Consider the following 22,612-nt stretch of genomic DNA (forward strand, 5'->3'; position numbering starts at 1 on the left):
TTTTCTCCTCTCCAGCCTCGTTTGGACCAAACTAATTATTCATGTGAGAATTCGGAACTGGCAGAATTTGACAAGCTGAGGTATAGGCATTGCCTCACAACCCTTACGGTTCCAAGAAGATGCATAGGATTTGCAAGAAGGCGAATTGGGAGGGGAGGAAGGTAGAGTGGCATTGCTTTGATTCTTTTGGCCCTTTTAACCCTCCCATCCTTTAAAAAGAGATCACATAACTAATGTCTGTTAAATTGTGTTTTTTTTTCTTTTTAAATCAGGGTTATAATGGACCGAATATCTACAGAACACGATCCTGTCCTGAAACAGATAGACCCCGAAATGCTAAATAGTTTTTCAAGCTCTTCCCAAACTGTAGACTTTTCTTCTAATTTCTCACGGACCAATGCTTCCAATAAACATTGTGAAAACAGACTGTCCCTTTCTGAAATACTAAGCAATATCCGATCATGTCGACTGCAATGTTTCCAGCCAAGGCTACTAAATTTACAGGACAGTGATAGTGAAGAATGTACCTCAAGGAAACCAGGGCAGACTGTGACTAATAAAAGAGTTTCTGCAGCATCTGTAGCTTTATTGAACACCAGCAAGAATGGCATATCAGGTAGGCAAGGATTTGAATTGTTGTGGAACTTGACATTTACATCTCCTATGTTATCCCTGGGATTGGGCTGACAACGCCATCAGTGGGGATACGTGACCAAACAAGTACAGGTAAAAACTAGTGATTTTGAAGGTTTGAGATACACAAAATCTTCACAAAAAACAACTTTAAGTTTCTGTAAAAAAAATTTGGGTAAAAGGCCAGATAATGTGTTAGATAATGCAGATTTGGGTATTCATGGATCAAAAAGTCAGGAATTACCTGTGTTTCAGTGCTGCTGCTCTACACCTCCAGTTGCTGAGATTGAGAGTTTTGAACATATCTTGTTAGCTGAACCACTGTGTAAGGAAGGAAAAATGCTCCTTGTAAGTGCAAAACAGCATTTATTTTAAAGGGCTTATTCATTTGGCTTTTATATCCTGCTGAAGCAGAGAGAAAGGAGCAAGAATATGTTTATATAAAGCACTGGTGTTGTAATAGCAGTGCAATAACTATTTTTATGTGTGTGTATTGACTCCATTAATGAGTATGTGTAGTGGGAAGTTTCTGTCTGAGGGAATACCAGTTCTTGAAGTATAATATATCTACATGTACCACAGTGTGACTGTCACTCATTAGCTTCAGGAGAAGAGTTGTCAGTTGTATCTTGATGAAAGTCGTGAGTAACAGATGCATTATTTTCATCCCATGAAATGACAGTTTGTTTATGGCTTTTGTGGAAGGTCATAATTTTGTATAACTAACTTTGGTGAAGTAGTCTTTAATGGGACTTTTTGTGTGCAATTATTGACTATTTAGGAATTCTTTCTTCTGTTTTAAATCCATCCCCCGCCCCCAAACTTTAACATGTATAAATGTAACACTCTCCTATACCTGGCTCCTCTATATGGCAGATTTGAAAACTGTGGGATTCAAGCCTTGCTTGTCTTATAAGTGACTGATTTCCACTGAAAGATAGACACCCACAGGTATGTCTTCTGTTAAGGAGAATCCCATGTGTTGGTGTGCCTACTATTTTCTGCAAGAACATGTAAGTTATGAGACACCCAATTGAAATTTCATCTTCTGGAGCAACATATAGGGGTCTCTTCAAACTGAGAGGAGATAACAAGCTAGCATCATCCCAGCACACTGTCTAGCAGATAGGTGATGTCAAAGACGAGTGGGGAAGATGAAGCCAAGCAGGGACACAGCATCTTGGAGAAAAATCTGCCTCATCACAACTTTGAGTGGCAAATTGCCAGGCCCTACTGTCCAGATATGACTTTTTGACCTGGGATAGAGCAACCCCCTCTTTCTCAAAACTCCCACGTGACAACTGGGAGAAGCTCAGAAATATTCAGGGAAGGCCAGTTGCTGATCAAGATGGCCATACGGGCTCCAGTGGATGCCGCCGACACCACAGGCAGATATATGGTCGCAACAATGACGATGAGCAGAGAATCCTGGCTCAGAGCATTGGGCAACCCTAGAGAGGTTCAGGTCACAATCCAGGATTTATATGGAACTATTTAGTGAGTGAATGGATAGTGCTTTACACTCTTTCAGAGACTCAAACGCCATCCTGCACTCCCTGGGTTTTACATCCCATCCCTGTACCATAAGCTGTATCACCCTCAACCCCCATCAAGACAACAGGTGCCAACCTGTCATTCTAGGCAACTTGAGTACAATGCCTTCCTCCTACTTGGCAATGCATCGTGCTTCTACAGAATTTCAGCAAATTTGACAGGATGGTTGGGAGCCACATCACATCTAGTCCAGAGAGCATGAACTTCAGCAGCCACCTTACCCCATGTGTGTGGCCTGCCGTAAGCTTGGACAGATGGATGTTAGAGATCATTGCCCATGGCTACCCCATCCAATTCTACTTTTTAACCCGTATCCACCTCCTTCTCCTATCAGGGACCCTTTGCACAAGAGCCTGTAAAAAGCAGAGGTGACCTTGTAGCTTTGCCTTGGAAGCCATGGAGGAGGTGCACCAGAATTCAGGGGAAGAGGCCTGTACTCCTGGAGTTTCTTAATCCTGAAGAAGAAAAAGGGGGTCTTTGTTCTGTCCTAGAGCTGAGAAGGCTTAGCAACTACTTACGCCATCTTAGGTTCAAGGTGGTAATGCTTGCCTCCCATCTTTCCATGTCTTCGAGCTCAAGATTTGGTTTGTGGTTCTCAATTTGCGCAGCACAGATTTTGACAGACAATGCATCAACAGTGTATTATATAAACAAGATAGGAGTGCTCGGTCATAACCCCTCTATCAGGAGGTCATCAGGCTATGGACCTGGTGTCACTGGATAACCCCTCTGGATCTACACTTTCCTGGAACTGGTTACAGTCTGGTGGATTTCTTAAGCAGGCATGCAGTAACCAACTATGAATGGTCAGTGTAGACATCTATCATATTGCACCAGTGGGGAACTCCCACAATAGATCTGTTCATCGCAGAGGGCAACGCCAAATGCCCAAACTTCCACTCCAGGGAGGGTATTAGCTTAGATTCCTTTCCGAACACCTTCCTGCTACAGTGGTCTGCAGATCTTCCTTCCTCTCCACCCCAGTGTTCCTGATCCTGAGGGTGATCTCAAAAATCAGCCTGGACAAAGCCATCTTGATCCTAATAGCTCCCTACTGGCAGAGGAAATTTTGGGTGTCTGACTTCCTGTACGTGTTTGTTCCATCTCCTGTTTTTTCCCCCATCTGCCCAGACATGAAATAGAGCCAGTTTAAAGCCAGAAGGGACCATCAAATCATCTAGTCTGATCCCCAGCACATGCACACTAAACCCAGCAACCACAATTAGAGCACAGGAGACTAGACTAGACTAATAATCTGCCACAGGCTGAGAATAGAAAGGACAGAGGTATATTAGTGCCCAAGCCCCATGGGAGAGAGAGAGAGAGAGAGATCTCTCTCTCTCTCCCCCCCCCCCCTCCCACCCACCCACCCACGGCAAGTGACCTGCATACGTGTGGCGCTGAGGAAGGTGAAAGCCCCCAAAGTCACTGCTAGTTTGACATGAGGGAAAATTCCGTCCACCTCCACATATGGCGACCAGTGAGACCCTGAGCAAGAAACAGCCACCCGAGAGAGAGAATTCTAGCTGTCACCTCAGAGCCCTGTCCCATCTCCCATTTCCATCACTGGTGCTTCAGAGGAAGGAGATTTTAAAACAACAAAAACCAGAATACAGTGTGGGGAGGAGTCTCTCTTTCTGACCCCTCCAGGTGGCCATCTAAAACCATGAAGCAAGAGCTTTTATTACTAAAAGATGTAAGCTGGAAGTTAGCCCCAGAATAGCTGAGGCCACCTTCTACCATCACAAGTAACCCAGTTATATAGACACACTCATACGTTTGTCTAGCTCGCTCTTAAAACTAATTAAGTTTGTTTGCCTTCACAACTCCTACAACCCCCTGATGGTTAGAACACCTTCTAGTTTCTAGTCTGAATATGTTCATGGCCAGTTTATATCCATTTGTTCTTGTGCCAACATTGTCCTTTTGCTTCAGTCACTTTTCACCATCCCTGGTATTACCCCTTTAATGTATTTATAGAGAGGAGTCATATCCCCTCTCTTCTTTTTGCTAGACTAAACCAGCCAAGTTTTTCGTGTCCTCCATTCCCTTAATCATCCTAGTAGCTGTTCTCTGCACTGGTTCCCGGCTGAATTAATCTTTCTTGAACCTGGGGAACCAGAATTGTACACAGTATTCCAAATGAGGTTTTATCAGTGTCTTGTAGAATGGCATTAACCCTTCTCTGTCTCCACTAGAAATGCTGGACCTGATGCGTCCTAACATCACATTTGCCTTTTTCACAGCTGCATCACGCGGATTGCTCAGAGTCACCCTGTGATTGACCACATACCCAAGTCTCTCTCCTCCTCCGTTGTGTCTGTCTTATGACCCCGCAGCTTCTAGCAGAAATTCTTATTAGACCCTGAGTGCATGACCTTGTACTTTATATTATTGAATTTCATCCCATTACTGTCACTCCAGCCTTCAAGGTAAATTAGATTTTCTTGTATAATGTTCCAATCCTCCTCTGTATTGACGCTGCCTTCCAGGTTTGTATCAGTAAACTTCATTAGCATGCTCCTACTTTCTGTGCCAAGGTAATTAATAAAAATATTAAATAAGATTGGTCCCAAGAGTAACTCCACTAGTGACCTCCTTCCAGTCTGAGAGATCACCTTTCAGCACATTTCATTGCCTTCTCTCCTTTAGCCAGTTCCTTATCCACCTTATAATTCTTGTACTGATCTCCCCCAATTCAACTAATAATTTCCCATGAGCTACCAGGTCAAATGCTTTACTGAAGTCCAAGTATATTAGCACTACTACACTTCCCTTATCTAGAAAAAGTTATTTTCTTAAAGAAGGAAATAAGGGTAGCCTGGCATGATCTGTCTTTGGTAAATCCATGTTGCATTACATCATCTTTTCTGTTTACTTCCATGAATTTAATTATTCTTTCTATCACAATTTGTTTTAAGTTTGTGTATACTACTGAGATCAGATTAACCAATTTGTAATTGCCTAGATCTGTTTTTTTCCTTTCTTAAGTATAGATATGACGTTCGCTATCCTTCAGGCATGTGGTGCCACCATCAAGTAGATAGAGGTATTAAAAATCCTTGCTACTGGACTAGCAATCTCATGTGCCAGATATCTGAAAACCACTATCAAATATTGCACCCAGCCCTGCAGTTGTTGCACCTGGCAGCTTGGAAGTAGGCTGGTTGAGCTCTGTTGGCAGAGACTGTTTTTGACAGGTTCAGTAAAACCTCATAGAAAGCCTGGAAATCGTCTACCAGAAAGATCTACCCCTCCAAATGAAAATGGTTCTACTATGGGGAATCCAGCATAAATTAATTCCAGTTAATACCAGAAATCTACATGCCATACTTTAACTACATGCCACACTTTAAATAGGCTGGATTGACTCTTAGTTCTCACAAAATCCACCTTGCAGCAATATCAACATGTCACACTTTGATGCAGTCATACTTGGTCTTCAGTCATCCAACAATATCCAGATTCTTCAAGGACCTCCTGCATACATACCCAGGTGTTAGAGACCTGACTCCTGCATGAGATCTTAACACCATCCTCCTGAAACTCATGGAACCTCCATTCAAGCTATCATCAGATAGCTGCATCATCACCTTGCCCTTAAGATGTGCTTTCTGGGAGCTATTAACTCAGCATGGAGGGTTAGCAAGCTCTAAACTCTTACGTCTGGATCTCCTTGTATCTCATTTCATAGGGACAGAGTGGTTCTGAGACTGCACCCTAAACTCATCCCTAAGGTAATCTTAGAGTTTAACTTCAATCAACCTGCCAGTCTTCTACCCTCTATGGGAGAGAAGAAGCTACTTACTTTGGATGTTTCCAGAGCCTTGCTTTATTACCTTTCAGACAGTCTCCCTGCCTCTTTGTGGTCGTATCAGGCTTGTTGAAAAGCCAAGCCATCTTATCTAACTGAATCATTTACTGTATCTCCACCTGCTATCAATTAGTTGGTGAACCTCTATTTCTACACATCAAGGCATACTCCACCAAGACACTGGCAGCATCTTCTGTCTTTTTCAGAAATGTGTCAATATCTGAGATCTATAAAGTAACAACATAGAGCAACCCACTGACTGTAATTAAACAGTCTAGAGTGGCCCCCTTACCATCAGCTGCGACTCTGCATTGGGAAGCTTTGCACAGAGCAGAGGACCCTTCCCAGATGGCAATGACTTGGCCGCAGGGCCAGGAGAAAACCTTTGTAATCTTGTCCATCTGCCACTCATCTGTGGCTGTCATCAAACGCCTTTTCTGCATTAAAACATCCTTCTCCTTCTCCCTTAATCCTCCCTTTCCCTCACTGGCTCCATCGTCCCTTCCTGATTTACCCTCACCTCTCTATAGTTCAGCTAACTCTGCCTGCTACTTTTTCTTCCCCTCTTGATCCCAGTCTCCCCCCACTTCCCACCAGCTGAAATCCAGGTCCCACATCCTCCTCACTTCTGGTGACATTTATCCTAATTCTGGCCCTCCCTTCATGCCCACTCTCTCCACATCCTACACACATTTCTGTCATCACCTCTGCCCCTTTTATGTCACCATTCCTAACTTCACACCCATCCCTTTTTTTCCCCATCCCTGCTTCCCTTTTCTTGCTGACTTTGGAACCACTTCATCTTTATTAAGATCACAGTGTATTCACATCTCACTCCTTCCAGCTCACAGTTCTTACAGAGACCTGGATCCCTTTAGCTGAAGCTGCCTCTGAAGCTGCCCTTTCTTCTGGGCCTCTCGTCTCATGCTCTCCGCATTGGATCAGACTGGGGTGAGGGTGTTGGGCTGCTTCCAACATTTCCTTCTTCCCATTCTTTCTCCTTGTTCAAATAGCTCTGCATCTGACTGTGCTCTCTCTTCCCCTTCCAAGTTGCTGACGACTACCATTCACCTAACTCTTCCCCAGCAGTCTTTCTCTCTCATTTTGACTTTTGGCTCTCTCCACAATCTCCCACATATCTCCTCATATTCAGCTTCTACGTTCATGACCCATCTGACACCTTAGCTGCATATTTCCTCGCCCTCAACTCTTCATTTGATCTGCACCTCTTGCCAGTTGTCCCACTCATTAAAGGGCCATTGACTACGCTGCTCTCCTTGCGTCACTGTCCTCCACTTTTAACTTTTTAACTCTCATTACAAGATCAGCCATGACTCATCCCCATCATCCACTTCATCAGTTTCTTCTTGCCTTGCCTTCCTTTCCCCCCTACAACTCTTCTCCTTATCCACTGTCACAGATGCAGAAGTTTCTCATCTGCTGTCCTCCTCTAACCCCTCCACTTGTCCCAGAGACTCCATGTCACCTCCTGATCTCCCTTGCACCCACTCTCATCCTCTCACTTGCTATTCACATCCTCCACTCTCTTCTGGCTTTTTCCCCTCACAATACAAGTATGCTTTAGTCTGTTCCATCTTTTTTAAAAAAACAACAACAAGCAAAACAAACAAAAAACCCCACCTGTGACCTTACGTGCCTCTCCAGCGAATGCTTTATCTCTAAGCTCATTGAATGCACTGTCTGTAATTGCTTTCTGGAGTTCCTCTCCTCCAAGTCTATCCTAGACCCTTTCCAGTCTGGCTTCTATCCCTTGCACTCCACTGAAACTGCTCATGCCAAAGTCTTCCTATTCAACCTTAGAAACAGTACTCTATCTGCATTCTCGACCTTTCAAGAGCCTTCGACACCAACTATGCTCAATCTTGTCCAACCTTATCCATGACTGTCCTTTCTTAGTTCTGCTTCTTCCTCTGTAATCACTTCTTCAGCATGCCCCCTTTCAACTTTCTGAGGGGGTTCCAAAGGGCTTAGTCCTTGGTCTCCTTCTCTTCTGTGTCTCTGAGTAATCTCATCTGCAAACAGAAATTCAACAACTATTTCTACACTGTTGACTCATTGATCTACCTCTTTTCTCTAAACCGGTTTCCTTCTATCTAAACTAAAATCTTGGCCCCACTCTGACATTTTTTCCTGGGTGTCTAGCTGTCAGCTCGTGTTCAATGTGGCTAAAACACAGCACTTGACCTTTCCCTCTCTTCCTCTTTTGATCATTGTGGGCAACACCATTGGGCCTGAATGTCATCTTCAACTCTGATGTCTCTGTAGGTCGTCACATCCAGACTAAGGCCATGTCTATATTAGTGATCTTACAGCTGTAAGATCACTTGTATAGCCTCTCTGTGCTGACTGGAGAGAGTTCTTCCATCAACATAATACAACCACCTCAACAAGCGATGGTAGCTATGTCCACAGGAGAAGCTCTCTCACCAACACAGCCCTATGCACACTGCTACTTAGGTTTTTTCACACCCCTGAGTGACATAAGTTTTGCCGACATAAGTGGTCATGTAGACATAGTTTAAGTCTTGCAGATTCTTTGTGCATAACCTCTCTAAGTTGTGACCATTCCTAGCCATCCACACAGTCAGAATTCCTGTTTAGACTCTCATCTCAATTGCTGCAACATCCTTTCTTCTGACCTTGACAAATGCAATCCTGCTTGTTCATGTCCATTCAGAATGCTGCTGCAGAGATTGTTCTCTGAGCCCATTGCTTTAACGATGTCACCTCTTTTGAGTTCCTCAACTACCCCACCTCTCTTTTATTTGCTCAAAGAAAAGCTGCTTGTCTTCTTTCACAGCTCTTCATGGCTTAACGCCATCCTACCTCCCATTCAGTATCAAAATGTTGACTCTCTCGCCTCCAGTCTGCCAATGATGTCAGTCTCCATTTGTTAAATTTTCAAACAGGCACTTTCATGCTTTCTCCCATGTTGCCCCTCATGCTTGGGAGGAGTTCTCCATAAACATTTGCAAAGCTATTTCATTATCCTCCTTCAGATCCCTACTTAAAACTTTCCTTTGCCATGATGTTTACACAAATCTTGATGTTAGGCTGCTGGTGTTCTGAAACCGCTGCCTGTCATGCTGAGCAGCATTGGCTCATTGTTTCCTTGTACTCCCCTAGTATCTGTCTGTGTCTGTTGATGTCTTATATGTAAATTATAGCAACTGCAGAATTCAGGACTTAATCTCCAGTTTGTGCATATAATAACTAAACTGAAGGATTTCTTTATTTTAAGACAGTTTTTAATATTTGCCAAATACTTATTAAACAAATTATTTTCTCTAAAGATGAAAATGATGGGAATTCTTGTGTACTTGCAATTTTAAGATTTATTGTTAATTTATTAAATGTTCTAAATTTCATATTTAATGTTTTATAGTTGTAATACAAGATTGTACACACAGCATTACCTGTGACAGTGTTTTTAGATCTAAATTCCATTTTATTTATCACTTAAAGTGTACAAAGATTGGTTATATTTTTGTAAAATGTTCTTTTCCTTATGCAGCTATGAAATAACCTTTAATAATGGAAGCTTAGGATAAACCACAAAGCTTTTTGCTTTTGCTGTCTTTAGAGACCATAAATAAGTACAATGCAACCCAGTTAAAGTTGCTGTAGGAACCTTAACTTTTACATTTTCTGACTTCATAAATTTAACATTGCAACTTTAACATTGTACTAATACAGCTTTTTGGTATGTATTGATAGTGTCACAGGTTTCCTGGCATGTGAGGCTTTTTAAACCAGATAGTCCTGGTCTGAATAATTTTTAAAATGTAAGAACCCAGTTCTGCAATTCCTTACTACTAAGTGTAGTACACAGTGCCCATGGGACAACTCAAGGTATTAAGTGCTTCCTCACCAGCAAAGATGTGTAGGATTGGGCCCTAAATTTGATAGATAACAGAAGAATGAGTGACTGCTAATGAGGAGGAGACAACACAGTGTAACAGAAAAAGAAACAGCTATTGCAAGTTACTTGTTACACCGGAGCATTGTGTCTACACAACGGGTTTGCACCAGTACGTTTATGCTGATGTGAAAAACCCAAGTGTAGACAAGGACGAAGACTGCTTGCGCTTGTTGTTAAAAATGAAACATCAGCTTGTGATATGTAAAAAAAAATTTTAACCTCTCAGTTGTGTCACTTGCCAAACAACATTTGCTGAATTTGCAATGTAGCAAATCTGGAATCTAATTTTTAAAAAACATTTGACCTAATATGTTTCTGATATTTTTAATTGTGCAGTGCATAGACCACAGAAGTAGGCACTTGATTTATTTATTTTAGATCTATAAAATGACAAGAATTAATAATGTATGAATTTGAAAAATAAAACCACGTACTTACAATCAGTATTGTGTACAGGTACCACATGGTTCGTGGTTCCATTCAGGAGATAATTGTCAGCCCATGGTGTGACAGCATGAGTTTAACTTGCAAAAAACCACCACAAATCTAACTTTAAAGAGCTCATAATGAAGGACCAGGAAAGATCCATTTTTGGAAAGGTTATTGTCTTAACTGAAAATAAGTCTTAAGGTTACCTGCTGTGATCTTCAGTGCATAAGAAATATGTAAAACAACTCCTGCCTTGTACTCACAATTTTATTTATTAATATTATTGCTTTATTAATAACATTGCTTTGTTTGTATTACAATGATGCCCAAAATGTTCTAGCTACTTTACAAATATGTGAAGAGGGGTGTCTGTTCCTAAGCACTTGATTTTAAGAGAATAAATATGTGAATCTAGTGCTCATAGAAGGAGCCAGATCAGCATATGAATAAAGAACAGTTGGTTCAAACTAAACTTTTCTTTCTTTCTCGTGTTACATCAGTTGGAAAGGGGGAAGTGGTTTGAAGAATTAGCATAGACACTGGAGTAGTGTGCCTATTCAGATCAAAGTTGTGCAAACTTTCATGGCCCTTTTCATGGATCCATTGCTAAGCCTAGACAATTAGGTTACATTGCTGGTAAAAATAACTTCAAGTTTCAAATACCTCAAGTTTGCTAGGAAATGTGACCACTTCCTGCAGTTTCCATTATCATTTATGATCACTGTAGCATCCAGAGGTCTGGTTGTACTCAGTGCTGTGCAGGCCTATGTTGAAAGACCACCTTTTCCCTGAAGAACTTTCAGGCAAGGTATAACAGTGTTAGTGTACAGACAACTGGAAGAAATGTTTGAACGAGGGAAACAGAAATAGGCATGTGTAGCTAGATACTATGGGGCAACTATCCAGCCTAGGGATGATAAATGAATGTTGAACTGCAACTTCTTTGTGAGGCTAAAGGTGGAAGCCATGCGATGGCTTTAGTTTATGCATATTATAGCAGTCCACCTCTTGAGCAGGACAGAGCAGGTTGCTCTTGGCTCCCAGTCCACTTTCATTGCTAGTTCAAGTTCTTTGGGCCTGATCTTTAAAATTACAAGTGGGTCAGGGCTCAATGAACATCAGTAACTACACTGCAATCCATCAGCTCTTCTCCCCCCGTGCCAGTTGTGTTTCTCTGGGACAATGATTCTAATGAAGGATGTAAGAGTCATAGATAAGCACACTCGTATGAGTGATTTGGCCATGGAATGAAGCAGTTAGACTAATGAAAAGTCTACCCATCTTTAGGGCAATATGAAAAATCTTCATATTAGATAATAAGCTTTCTCACCATAGCAGGAATGATATATAACATTCTCTGATGCAGAGATTATTATTACTGAGGAAGGGAGAAGAGCAGAAGACTCCATTAATTTCACTATGGACCTTGCGCTGCACATTTAATTTATATGTGCACTCAAATGCTACCGTGATGGCAGCCCTAGAAAATCCTAAAATAGATAGCAACACTACAGGTTAAAATCCTCAAACAATGGAATCTTTACAACTTTGCAAACTTCCACATCCCCTTAATTTGCTTTAACCACGATGCGGAGAGTGACAATGCAGGATCATTCAGTTCTTGGGCTCTAAGATTGACAAGGATATTAAAGGTGATGGTGACTTTTGATGTGACTTTCAGATTCAGACCACCAGCTAATTTCAGATTGACCACTAAAAAGTCATTAGGTGATAGATACTGATGTTGCTAGGATTCATACCAGTGACATAGTTAAGAATGTTTGTCGTTACTAAAATCCTAGGTTCTGTAGTCTCCTACATACATTGAAATATTTCATATTTGTAACGTGTCAAAGGTAATTAAAAAATCTATCTGGAAATATTTGTGCAACTGATATATGGGTCAACACTTAACTAATTTGTGAGCTCTCTGGGACAGGGACTGTCTTTTACAACATGTATGTACAGTGTCTAGCAAGCTGCAGCTCTGATTCTTGATTGGAGCCTGAGTTACTGCAATACAGATAATAAAAATAAATTATAATTAAGTAGATATTATAAATGACTATGCATCATTTAGGTTTATTTTTTAAAGAATCAGGCAATAACAAACATACCCTACCAAATTTTAAGAACAAAACTATAGGTTTATCTTCCCAGTTCCTTACTGGGCCTTACTGTCCTCATTTTTGCTGATTTTAAAAGACTGTTGTGAGGTGATTGATTCTCACACAAAGTTCTGTTCACTGACTGAACCTGTTGTGCATATCTTTTCAACAGTAATTCAGTCAAGGTATGGAATTTAGGAAATTAAAGAGAAAAGAAACTAGGCAGAAATAAAAACAAACTACCATTGTACAATTTTTTTAAACCACGTTGGAAAGGCTGGTAAAGTACCAAAAAGCTAACTGCAATGCCTATGGATGTAAAACTGAATTAATTTGCTTTATTAATGTGTTTTAAGAGTTTACGTGTGGATGTAAACTAATAGGGACACTTTTACAAATAGAAACATAAAAATAAGAAAGTGGTATAATGGAATACCTGAGTCAGATTTAGCAATCATTATAGAAGGTGGCATAGCTCAATAAAGTGTGTGCCTATAAATTAATCAGGAGCTTTTTTATTTTTTGACCCCCCCCCCCCCACACACACACACACAACACGTAGTTTGAAAAGGATTTTGCTGTGAAGTGAGTAATATTTTGTGTGGCAAATTTAACAAGATTTAATTGTGAACATCAGTAGTCATCATATTTGAACTACAGGTATCTTATTTCATTCTAGGGAAAAGGGAAGAACAAATAAGCTAAGTAAAGATTTATTTTGCTTGCTTACTCAGATTAGCCCCATTAGGCATAAATGTAAAGAAAATCTTGGTTTAAAAAAAAAGTCTACAAGTCTGATGATCCAACATCTGTGTTTTGAGAGTGGGTAGTGAGAAAGATCAGTCAGAATGAACTATTCTGCTCTTGTGTCTAGTCCTGTTTCAGCTATTTCCTGCAGCATCCCTCTAAACAATAAATAAAGAATTACTATTGCACTAGTACCTGACTCAAAAAGTTGGTTTTCCTGGGATGTTGGGAAGCCCACTTAATTATAGAGCGCTATGAGAAAATATTTGCATACTGGTTTCTGAGTATGGTCTGACTTGATTGTAACTTTGCTTACTTAAAATGGGATTTTCATAAAGCTGGGTGTATTGTAAGTAGCAGATGAACTAGAGCAAACACTGAAAGTGTAGAATGGTTAATATTTTAATTGTTAGCACGGTGTTTTTTTATTCAGCAGATACTATTCCTGTAGATTCTAGATATAATTTGGGGTTGCAATACCATTGAGCATATGTAATTATAGTTGAGAATGAGATGCTGCAAGGTTTAATGAACTGGAACTTTGGATATCAAATCCGCTCTTTGTCAGCACCTAAAAGAACTTAATTCTATGACTGAATAAAATCCAGGTAGCATTAAGATGTTGACAATATTTTAAATTAATTTGGTTGAGGAAATAAGGATTCTGGCTAAATTAGATACGGGAAACAATAGATAAGGGTAACACAGTTGGTGGTTGGTATATTTGTCAAAACTATGAACCAGTAAATGACCAAGAATAAGCATAGTCTTACATTGTTTTGCTTTGTTATCGTAGGGATACCTAGTATTCTACATGCACCTCACACAGTGTTAATTCTGATGTGGTTATTACTGCAATCATAGCTTAGATTTTGGCCTCTGACTTCTTTTGAATGATCTTCAGTTTATATGTGTGTTTTGCACAGGAAGGGGAAATACGGGAGAGTTCATTCTGCTCTATTTCTTTCCCTTTCCCACCCATATCTATAATCCTCTGTTGACCTTTCAGTTTTGCTTTAAGCAGCAGTGTTTCCTAAATCGTTTAGCTTTTGGTATGCTTTGTTTTCCTTCAAATTGTTGAATTCTGGTTTGAAGAAAAATATCTTGGCATTGAAACACTATTCCAGACATATGTAATTTTATATATATGCATATATATAATGCATCCAATGAAGTGAGCTGTAGCTCATGAAAGCTTATGCTCAAATAAATTTGTTAGTCTCTAAGGTGCCACAAGTCCTCCTTTTCTTATTCCAGACTAAATGCTTAACAAAACTTTCAGTTCAGAGCAGATTTACAGTAAAAGCTTTGTTATCCGGCATGTTCGGGGAATAGGGGGTGCTGTTTAATCAAAAATTCCAATTAACTAAGAGTTATGCTTACCAACGGAATACCAATTTTCAAAGAATTAGAATACAATAAAATTAATGAAGTATAAAATAGTATACAGGTACTCACAAATCCAGCAGTAGTACTGCACTGCAGAGTAGTAGGTTTCTTGAAGCACTTAAGTGTGTATAGGTAAAGTTTTCTATACAGTAGGTTATCTTATGACACTACATATCACTATGGGCAGCGCATGGTATACACCCAGATCACTAAAAATACACTTAACACTAAAACTATACTGAACATAATTTAATCTTTGATGATTCAGAAGGCACTTCAGGATCTTGCAGTGCCTTAGGGTCATCATTATAAATTATCATTGTTGCTGTAGAAGGTGTAGGAGATTGGGCTGAATCTGTAATGACCCAATGACACACCCTGGAAGTTGCTTTTTTGAATAAATCTCTGATATCAGTTTGCTTACTTGTCTTCTGTCTCTTTTGCATAAAAGTCGAGTGCAGAATGTGCAATTGTATAACCTCCTGGTCAGCATACTAGTCCTGGTTACTAGATTGAAGATTTGTATTGGGAGCGATCAGAAATGCCAGTTAATAGAGTTTTCCAGATGATAAAGTGCCAGATAACAGCTTTTACTGTATATTGCAGCTGTTTACGTGAGTCTTCAGAGAATGAAGTAGACAATAGTTGTCACCATAGGATCATATACAGTAATTGGATATGGGAAAGAATTAAAGTCCATTCCTTTACAAGTGTAAAATATGGTCCCTCAACAGACTTGGAGGTTTTTTCTCCTAGTGAAAAGCTGGTATGATGAAAAAACAGGCTATTCATTATGGTCATTTCAATTCATTTTTTATAACATAGGGATACTGATATTTTCATTATGGTAACCTACAAAAAAAACTGATGACATTCCTCTTCGGTCTTGCACTTCACTAAATGTAATCCTGTGCTAAAATTTGACTTTCAGGTTTGGAGTTCATTAAATTGGGAATTGATGACATTTTTTTGTATTGTGCTGAGGCTGGCCAGTGCAGGTGGTATCTGTCTTGTGGGACATATCCTTTCCCACCATGGGAACAACATAAGGAATGTCATCTTTATTTGCTTTTGTGGCTGAATGAGTACACAGGTAGCAGTTCTCATAGCAGCCAGTGGGGAAAGTAAATCAGTGGGGTGGTGATGGCCTTTATAACTGTTTTCTCTCTCTGGATGAAACTGATCACTGGGTTAGTTATTATTCCTATGGCTGCATTAAAACCTCAGGAATAGTGACAGCCTGCACCTTGCCTTTATTCAACAGCATGCAGCAACTTGTAGCTATTTTTCTAGCAGTTTTCACCCACTCATCTCAAAGCACTTTATAAAAAGAAGATAGCCACCATCATCCCCATTTTGTAGATATGGAAATTGAGGCACACAGCACTTCCCTTCCTAATGCCCTGTGAGAAGGTGATATCCTTCAGGTTTGCCTCAATATGTTTCTTACTAGTCAGTGAACTTTTTAATCTCCCTTGACATCTCCCCCCCCACATCCTCCCCCGCCATTAATGAGGCCTTGATGTAATACCATCTAGTTGCAGAAAATGCTGCTCAAGTCCTCCTTCAACACACTTTTAAAAAATAATAAGGGGGAGATGAAATAACAGGAGCAGTTCAAAAATCACAGGATAGAAATGGCTTATTAAACTTAAACACTGACTGTGATCCTTTATGAAATTATTGGAGCCATATGCTAGATTTTAGACCTGGGGAGCCAGTTTTTCTCATCTTACTCCAGTTCCTTGGTCTTCAAGTTTTTGGTGCACCTCTGAACCTGCTGCTCAAGTGTACTGGATGTTGCTCCACTCACATTGCCTAATACATATCGGTAGAGTGGAGATCTGATCATATAGCACAAATGCTGGTGGTGCTGGAACTACCAGGTGCTCTTCTTCTGAACACGTCACCAGATCTCAGAGGGAAGAAAGGTAGAAGGAGGCTACTATAGGGGGTAGTAGCTGAGAGTGGTTATAGTAAAGAAAAGTGAACCATTCCTCTTCCCCAGCCTCTTCCTCATTTCCTAGAAGCCAGGAGAAAAATTTCTTTGTTTCCTTTATGGTTGGGAAATGGTGTAGCTTCATAAAGGATGTCATTTAGTGGGTGTGGCTCTGATGTAGTCTCAGTTTAACTTGCCTACCAAAAAGTTGCCTACCTAATACAATAGCCATAGCTACAGAGAAGGAACACACTGAAGGCACTTTTCAGTGCTAGTAAGAAGCTGTTGTTTCTGAACTATCAGACCCTTATCATGGATGACTTCATACTCAAAGGGAATTGGCCAGTGGTACGCATTTAAACTGGTGGTTTGCCCTTCACAAACATAGATATATTGAGGTCTGTGCAAGTGTTCAGTACCCTCCTTTCATGTGTCTTGCTTTCACATTTCATTGTCCCATGTCAGTTTGCTTTGTACTTCATTTTTGTTCTAGAAAATTTTGTTTTCTTCAAGTACATTAAAATCTGGGTTCATTTTTCTCTTCCACAGTAACGGGGGGTATCACAGAGGAGCAGTTTCAGACACATCAACAGCAATTAGTTCAAATGCAAAGACAGCAACTTGCTCAGCTTCAGCAGAAGCAGCAGTCTCAGCATTCCTCACAACAGACGCATCCAAAAGCACAGGTAATACTCCTTTATAATCTTTTTGATGTGCCAAGATAGTCTTCCACAGCAGGTTCTCCCTCCTGCATGCTCACTTTTTGTTAAGTCTTTGTCACAAGTTAAAGATAACCTTTTGTTAATGTACTAATTGTGTGAAATGCATTTAAATTATTCTGATCAAAATCCTTTTAAATTTCTCTGTGTGGCTTTGGAAAACTCAGTATCTCTCTAGCTTTTTTCTTTTTTTTTCTTTTCTTTTTTCTTGTAATTCAGAATGTGCTATTTCTTATAAACTTTGAAGGGACACTGCTAAATGAGTGTGTATTTTGGAAGTATGAATGTTCTTACTTACGTTGCAAATGGTTTGTTTTAAAAATATAGTTTCACTATTTTTACGTTTGTTTTATTTTTAACACTTAGGCAACAGAAACAGAATAGCCAGTTTCACTTCGTTTTGTCAGTTTGCCAATTTCACTCAGGGTTTCATGCACAATGCTGAACTGTTTGGATTGCAAACATTGCTGGGGATTTTTTAGTAGATAAAAAATATTGTTACGCTGTCTCTCAAAAGCATTTCTGTTGGTCTTGACTTTTGTCTTACTTTCTTTTGAAAGAAAAAAAACCCAAAACACAACAAAACTAGATTTTAAAGCAAATTTGCTTAACAAGCGTTCCTGTAAGAGAATATGAAAAGAGACTACAAATGTTTGATGTCTTACTGCCTGCACAATTATCTGTTCTCTTTTTTATATTTACATTTCTTAGAAATTAAATGCACTTTGTTTAGGGATAGAATATGCCACTTGTACTGTCATTGAGTCGTACCTTACTGTGTGAGTAGTCTGGTTGAAATCAGTGTGACTAATTTTGGAGTAGGGTAGTGTGAGTAAGAGTGGCACAACTTAGCCCTTTGGTAGTTATTGAGTTAAAAAAAGCTTTTAAATGTGTTATGTTCTGAATTTCTTTGTGAGGAAATTAATTTTTCCAATGTCATATCTACTGTGGACAAAGAATGCACTTACTGTCAGGCTTACATAGCTAGTATTTTGCAAATTAATAAGAAAAATATATGTATAAAATCAAAAATATTGTTAAACATTACTAGAAGAACCTTTTCCCTATATTATTATGAGAAGTGTATACATGAACACCAGTGTTCCTTTCTCCCCCCCAACCATTTTCTGTATTTATTCATCATAATCTTCCTATATATATTATTGGTTGCAAAGTGGGTTTTTTTGTCTATTTACATAACATATGGAATGGTGCTTCTAACTAGGAGGAGGAAATGATATTTGATGGTTTAGATATTGAAAAGTTAGTGTATTAAATATGCAGCCATTACCAGTGGTTCTCAACTAGGGGTCCGGGGCCCCCTAGGGGTTGCAAGCAGGTTTTAGGGCGTTCGCCAAGCAGGGCCAGCATTTAGACTTCCTGGGGCCCAAGGCAGAAAGCTGAAGCCCAGGGCCCCGAGGCCTGCCACCTGTGGCTGAAGCCGAAGCCTGAGCCACTTAACTTTGTGGGGGCCCCTATGGCATAGGGCTCCAGGCAGTTACCCTGCTTGCTACCCCCTAATGCCAGTCCTGGTTTTACATGCAGAAAAATGGTTGTGGCACAGGTGGGCCGTGACGTTTTTGTAGCATGGTGGGTGTGGGGGGGGGAAGGCTTCAGAAAGAAAAAGGTTGAGAACCTCTGCCATATACAGCCAGTAGGATACTGTATCAAAGGTAGATGGCAAGTGCTGAAAAAATGAATATTAGTACTTATGTTTTCAAGGTGGCTGGATTAGTAGAAGAAATATCCTTCCAAAGCTCAGTACGCAAGATCCCTATGAGGCAAATTAATCCCTGACAGAATAACGTTTTGGACCTTGCATAGACACAAGTGTATATAAGTAAAATAAACGGAAAAAAAAACCCTTCAGGATTTCAAAAAGCCTCCCAAAGACTGATACAAAAGACTTGTCAAACACACTATGAATTTGATGTGTCAGTCTAATGAGACCTTTTGCAGTTGAAGATTTAAGAAGCTTCCTTATGCAGCCTGTCAACTTTCTACATAATTGTCTAGATCGACCATTGTTGGGAGGGATGCATAAAACTAGATTCATGACCTTTAAATATTTCATGTTATAATTTTGGTTCAAAAGATGCTTCCCCTTAATTCACTAGTAGCTATGTACTGTTGTTATCAGTCTTAATGTGTTTTGTCAGCTTGTACTGGCAGAATTATAAACACTATTTGGTTAATTCCATAGGGCTCAAGCACCTCTGACTGTATGTCCAAAACACTTGACTCAGCCAGTGCCCACTTCGCTGCATCTGCAGTGGTCAGTGCACCTGCTCCCAGTCGCAGTGAGGTAACAAAGGAACAGAACACCAGCCACAACAATATTAATGGTGTTGTCCAGCCTTCAGGTGATGATTTCTTAATGTTAGCTGTCTAATGGAGAGTTTAGAATCTTTGAACAAAGGACTTCTAATTTCTAAAAATATATTTGAGTTGAATAAATATACTAACAGTGCAGATTTTAATTATTACTCTTTTAATTATACAGTTTTGTACAATGGTCTGGCCTTATCTAATGTTGATATGTTAGTAAAGTACAAACTATATTTGGATAATGTTGAAGATCTAACAGTGTCTTCAGAACAAAAATTTCCTATCTTTAAATCATGAACAGTAATTCAGTAACTTTTCCATTTTCTTTTCAAAGTAATAAAAACTCTTTGTAAAGTATGGATTGGTTATGATTGGTGCAGTCTGACTCTATTTACACAGTTTTTTAAAAATGCCATTATTCAGTGTCCCGTGATCTTGTGGATGGTTTTATGGGGAGGGAGTTGGTGTTTAAAACTTTCAAATCCATATTGGTTCTACAGTCTTATGAAATTTCATTCTTTAATTAGTACTGTAGCCCCAAATGAGCATAGAACATATATGCTTATCTTTATCCTGTTGACATCATTGATGTAAGTATGTTAATTATGTGCTTAAATTCTTTTCTGAATAGGTCCTAAATGTACAACTGGCACATACTAGAGTAGTTTTTCCAGAGACCACGAACCTAGCTGCAAAGCCCTAATGTAATTGCAATTTTTCTGTGAGACTCCACTTATCAGAAACCAATCATGTCAAAATTAGACAGGTTGGATTATTGCCTTACTGGAGGAGACAAAAGTTCATTGGGATTTGACTTAGATAATAAATCAGAGGGGCTTTATGGTGGTTTTTTGTTTAACAGCTAATGGTGTAATGGGGTTTATAGAACCTGTGCACTGGTGGGGAGGAAGAGAGTTAATATATGGTAAATCATAATGCTGGAATTGATCCAGGAGAGAACTGTGGCTCAGCCCAGTTGTGGTAAATCACGTCATTCCTCAACACATTATGCAAGAGAAAGGGCAATGCTCTGAGGAGTCTACACTAATTGGGACTTGGAGGCAAACTTTTTTTCCTCTTCACTGAACAGAAAAGACTGTAAAAGTTGTGACTGCAAATAAACTTTAGTAATTTTGTTCCCAAGCTGTAACTTTTCCCATTGATAATTACAGCCTTATACTTAAGCTTATGTTTAAACTTCTGTTTTGTGACTAAACAATTACATGTGTTTTATTTGTGTAATTTGTACTGAAAATGTTTTGTTTCTAACAGGAACCTCTAAAACTCTGTACTCCACCAACATGGCTTTATCATCCAGCCCAGGGATTTCAGCGGTACAACTTGTAAGGACAGTTGGCCACAGCACCACAAACCACTTAATTCCAGCTTTGTGCACAAGCAGCCCTCAAACACTTCCCATGAACAATTCTTGCCTGACTAATGCAGTGCATCTAAACAATGTCAGTGTTGTTTCTCCAGTCAATGTACATATCAATGCAAGGACTTCAGCACCATCGCCAACAGCCTTAAAACTTGCCACAGTTGCTGCCAGTATGGACAGAGTGCCAAAGGTTACTCCCAGCAGTGCCATCAGCAGTATAGCAAGGTGTGTATATAGTATATTGGGACAGAATTTCTTAAATTCCGGTATTATTATTATAATATGAATAGTTCCATAAATTTACCAGGCTCAGTAGAGCGTTAAGTAAGACATAGTCCCTTGCTCAAAGATCTCACAATCTATGACTTTGGCCCTACAAAGGGATCCCCACCTGCACAGTATATCCTTTACTTCAGTAGGCTCCTGAGCAGTCATACAAGTTCGTGTCTAGATAATCCTTTTGCAGGATTGAGGTCTAAGATAATACAGATTTATAATTGAACACATATAAGTATACTTTTATTTTTACATGGTAACTGTGTAAAATGAGTTGTTCAGGTAATCATTTTGATTTGATTAATCTAATGCAGCACTAGCCACTTCCAGGCTTCCCAGACCCTGCTTTCCCCAAAAGGAATTATGCTTATGCCCTTCCCCAAACTCCATGGGTGCATCTTAGAGCACAGTCTGGGACTCTGACCTCACTTCCACCATGAAATTCCCTCAGAGCATAATTTGGTTCCCTGTACCAGTTGTAGAATTGCAGTTTTAGTATATGTAAATAAAGATTACTATGTATGGAGGAAGGGTGATCTTGAACAAGTATCTGGAAATTTCTTTTAAAAAAAGCTTAAATTTTCCTTATGTTAAACTTGTTTGCTGGACTGTATAATCTATGAATTAATTATATCTATTGTTTATAAAGTACAGGAATACAGAATGGGCACTAACAGGTTATGGTTCACTTTGCAATTTCATTCATAACTACATTTTTTTGTGTGAAGGTTTTTTTGTTTTTTGTTTTTTTTTAAATAAATAAATACTGGATATAAGTCAAAGTATGTCTAGACTAGAGGAAAGGTACTTTAACCAAAAAATAAAAACAACAACCCCCAACAACCTAGAAACACCCTTTTGAATGTTTACACGCTCAGCTCTGGCTACACTAGATGCAAAGGACTGTTTCAAGTTGTTAGCTAACTCTTAAAAAGCACCTTTATTCCTACTCTAGACAAGCCTTAGGGTTCTAACAGGTGCAAAATCCCAAAGAGCATTATATAAAGACTGATACAAAATTAAAAATTCTTCATGCTAGTGCTGAAAAGTTTTTTTTAACTAAACTGATAAAAAAGATGGGCTGTGTTAGAACCGTAATTTATGCACCAGCATGCACGGAACAGTTGTGCTTTCCGCAGCTCCCATTGGCTGGGAACGGCGAACTGCGGCCACTGGGAGCTGCAGGGGGTCGTGCCTGCAGACGGTCAACATCCTCAAAATGTCTGACGGCCCGCAATCAGCTTACCGTGATGGGCTGCATGCAGCCCATGGGCCGCAGGTTACCCACCCCAGCTTCAGTACTATCTTATAGGAAATCATCAATAGGATTTTCAGCTTCAGCAAAGTTATCT

The 22,612-nt window shown here is 39.7% G+C and overlaps 1 protein-coding gene and 1 long non-coding RNA gene across 3 annotated transcripts in view; both read left to right on the forward strand.

Moving 5' to 3' along the window:
• Nucleotides 1-22,612, forward strand: part of EPC2 (enhancer of polycomb homolog 2) — an 85,946-nt gene that overhangs the window by 61,804 nt on the left and 1,530 nt on the right. For both annotated transcript variants that reach the window (XM_007061786.4, XM_037912055.2), the window contains 5 exons: nucleotides 16-161; nucleotides 273-616; nucleotides 17,106-17,242; nucleotides 19,479-19,638; nucleotides 20,876-21,209. In XM_007061786.4, the coding sequence (XP_007061848.1) occupies nucleotides 16-161; nucleotides 273-616; nucleotides 17,106-17,242; nucleotides 19,479-19,638; nucleotides 20,876-21,209 (1,121 nt within the window). The remainder of the gene's footprint in view (nucleotides 1-15; nucleotides 162-272; nucleotides 617-17,105; nucleotides 17,243-19,478; nucleotides 19,639-20,875; nucleotides 21,210-22,612) is intronic.
• LOC119567314 lies at nucleotides 624-16,205 on the forward strand. The gene is made up of 2 exons (XR_005227274.2): nucleotides 624-3,274; nucleotides 4,434-16,205. It is a non-coding gene; the product is annotated as an uncharacterized LOC119567314 (long non-coding RNA).

The sequence above is a fragment of the Chelonia mydas genome, chromosome 11 (assembly GCF_015237465.2).
Source record: "Chelonia mydas isolate rCheMyd1 chromosome 11, rCheMyd1.pri.v2, whole genome shotgun sequence".
In the NCBI taxonomy this organism is placed as follows: Eukaryota; Metazoa; Chordata; order Testudines; family Cheloniidae; genus Chelonia; species Chelonia mydas.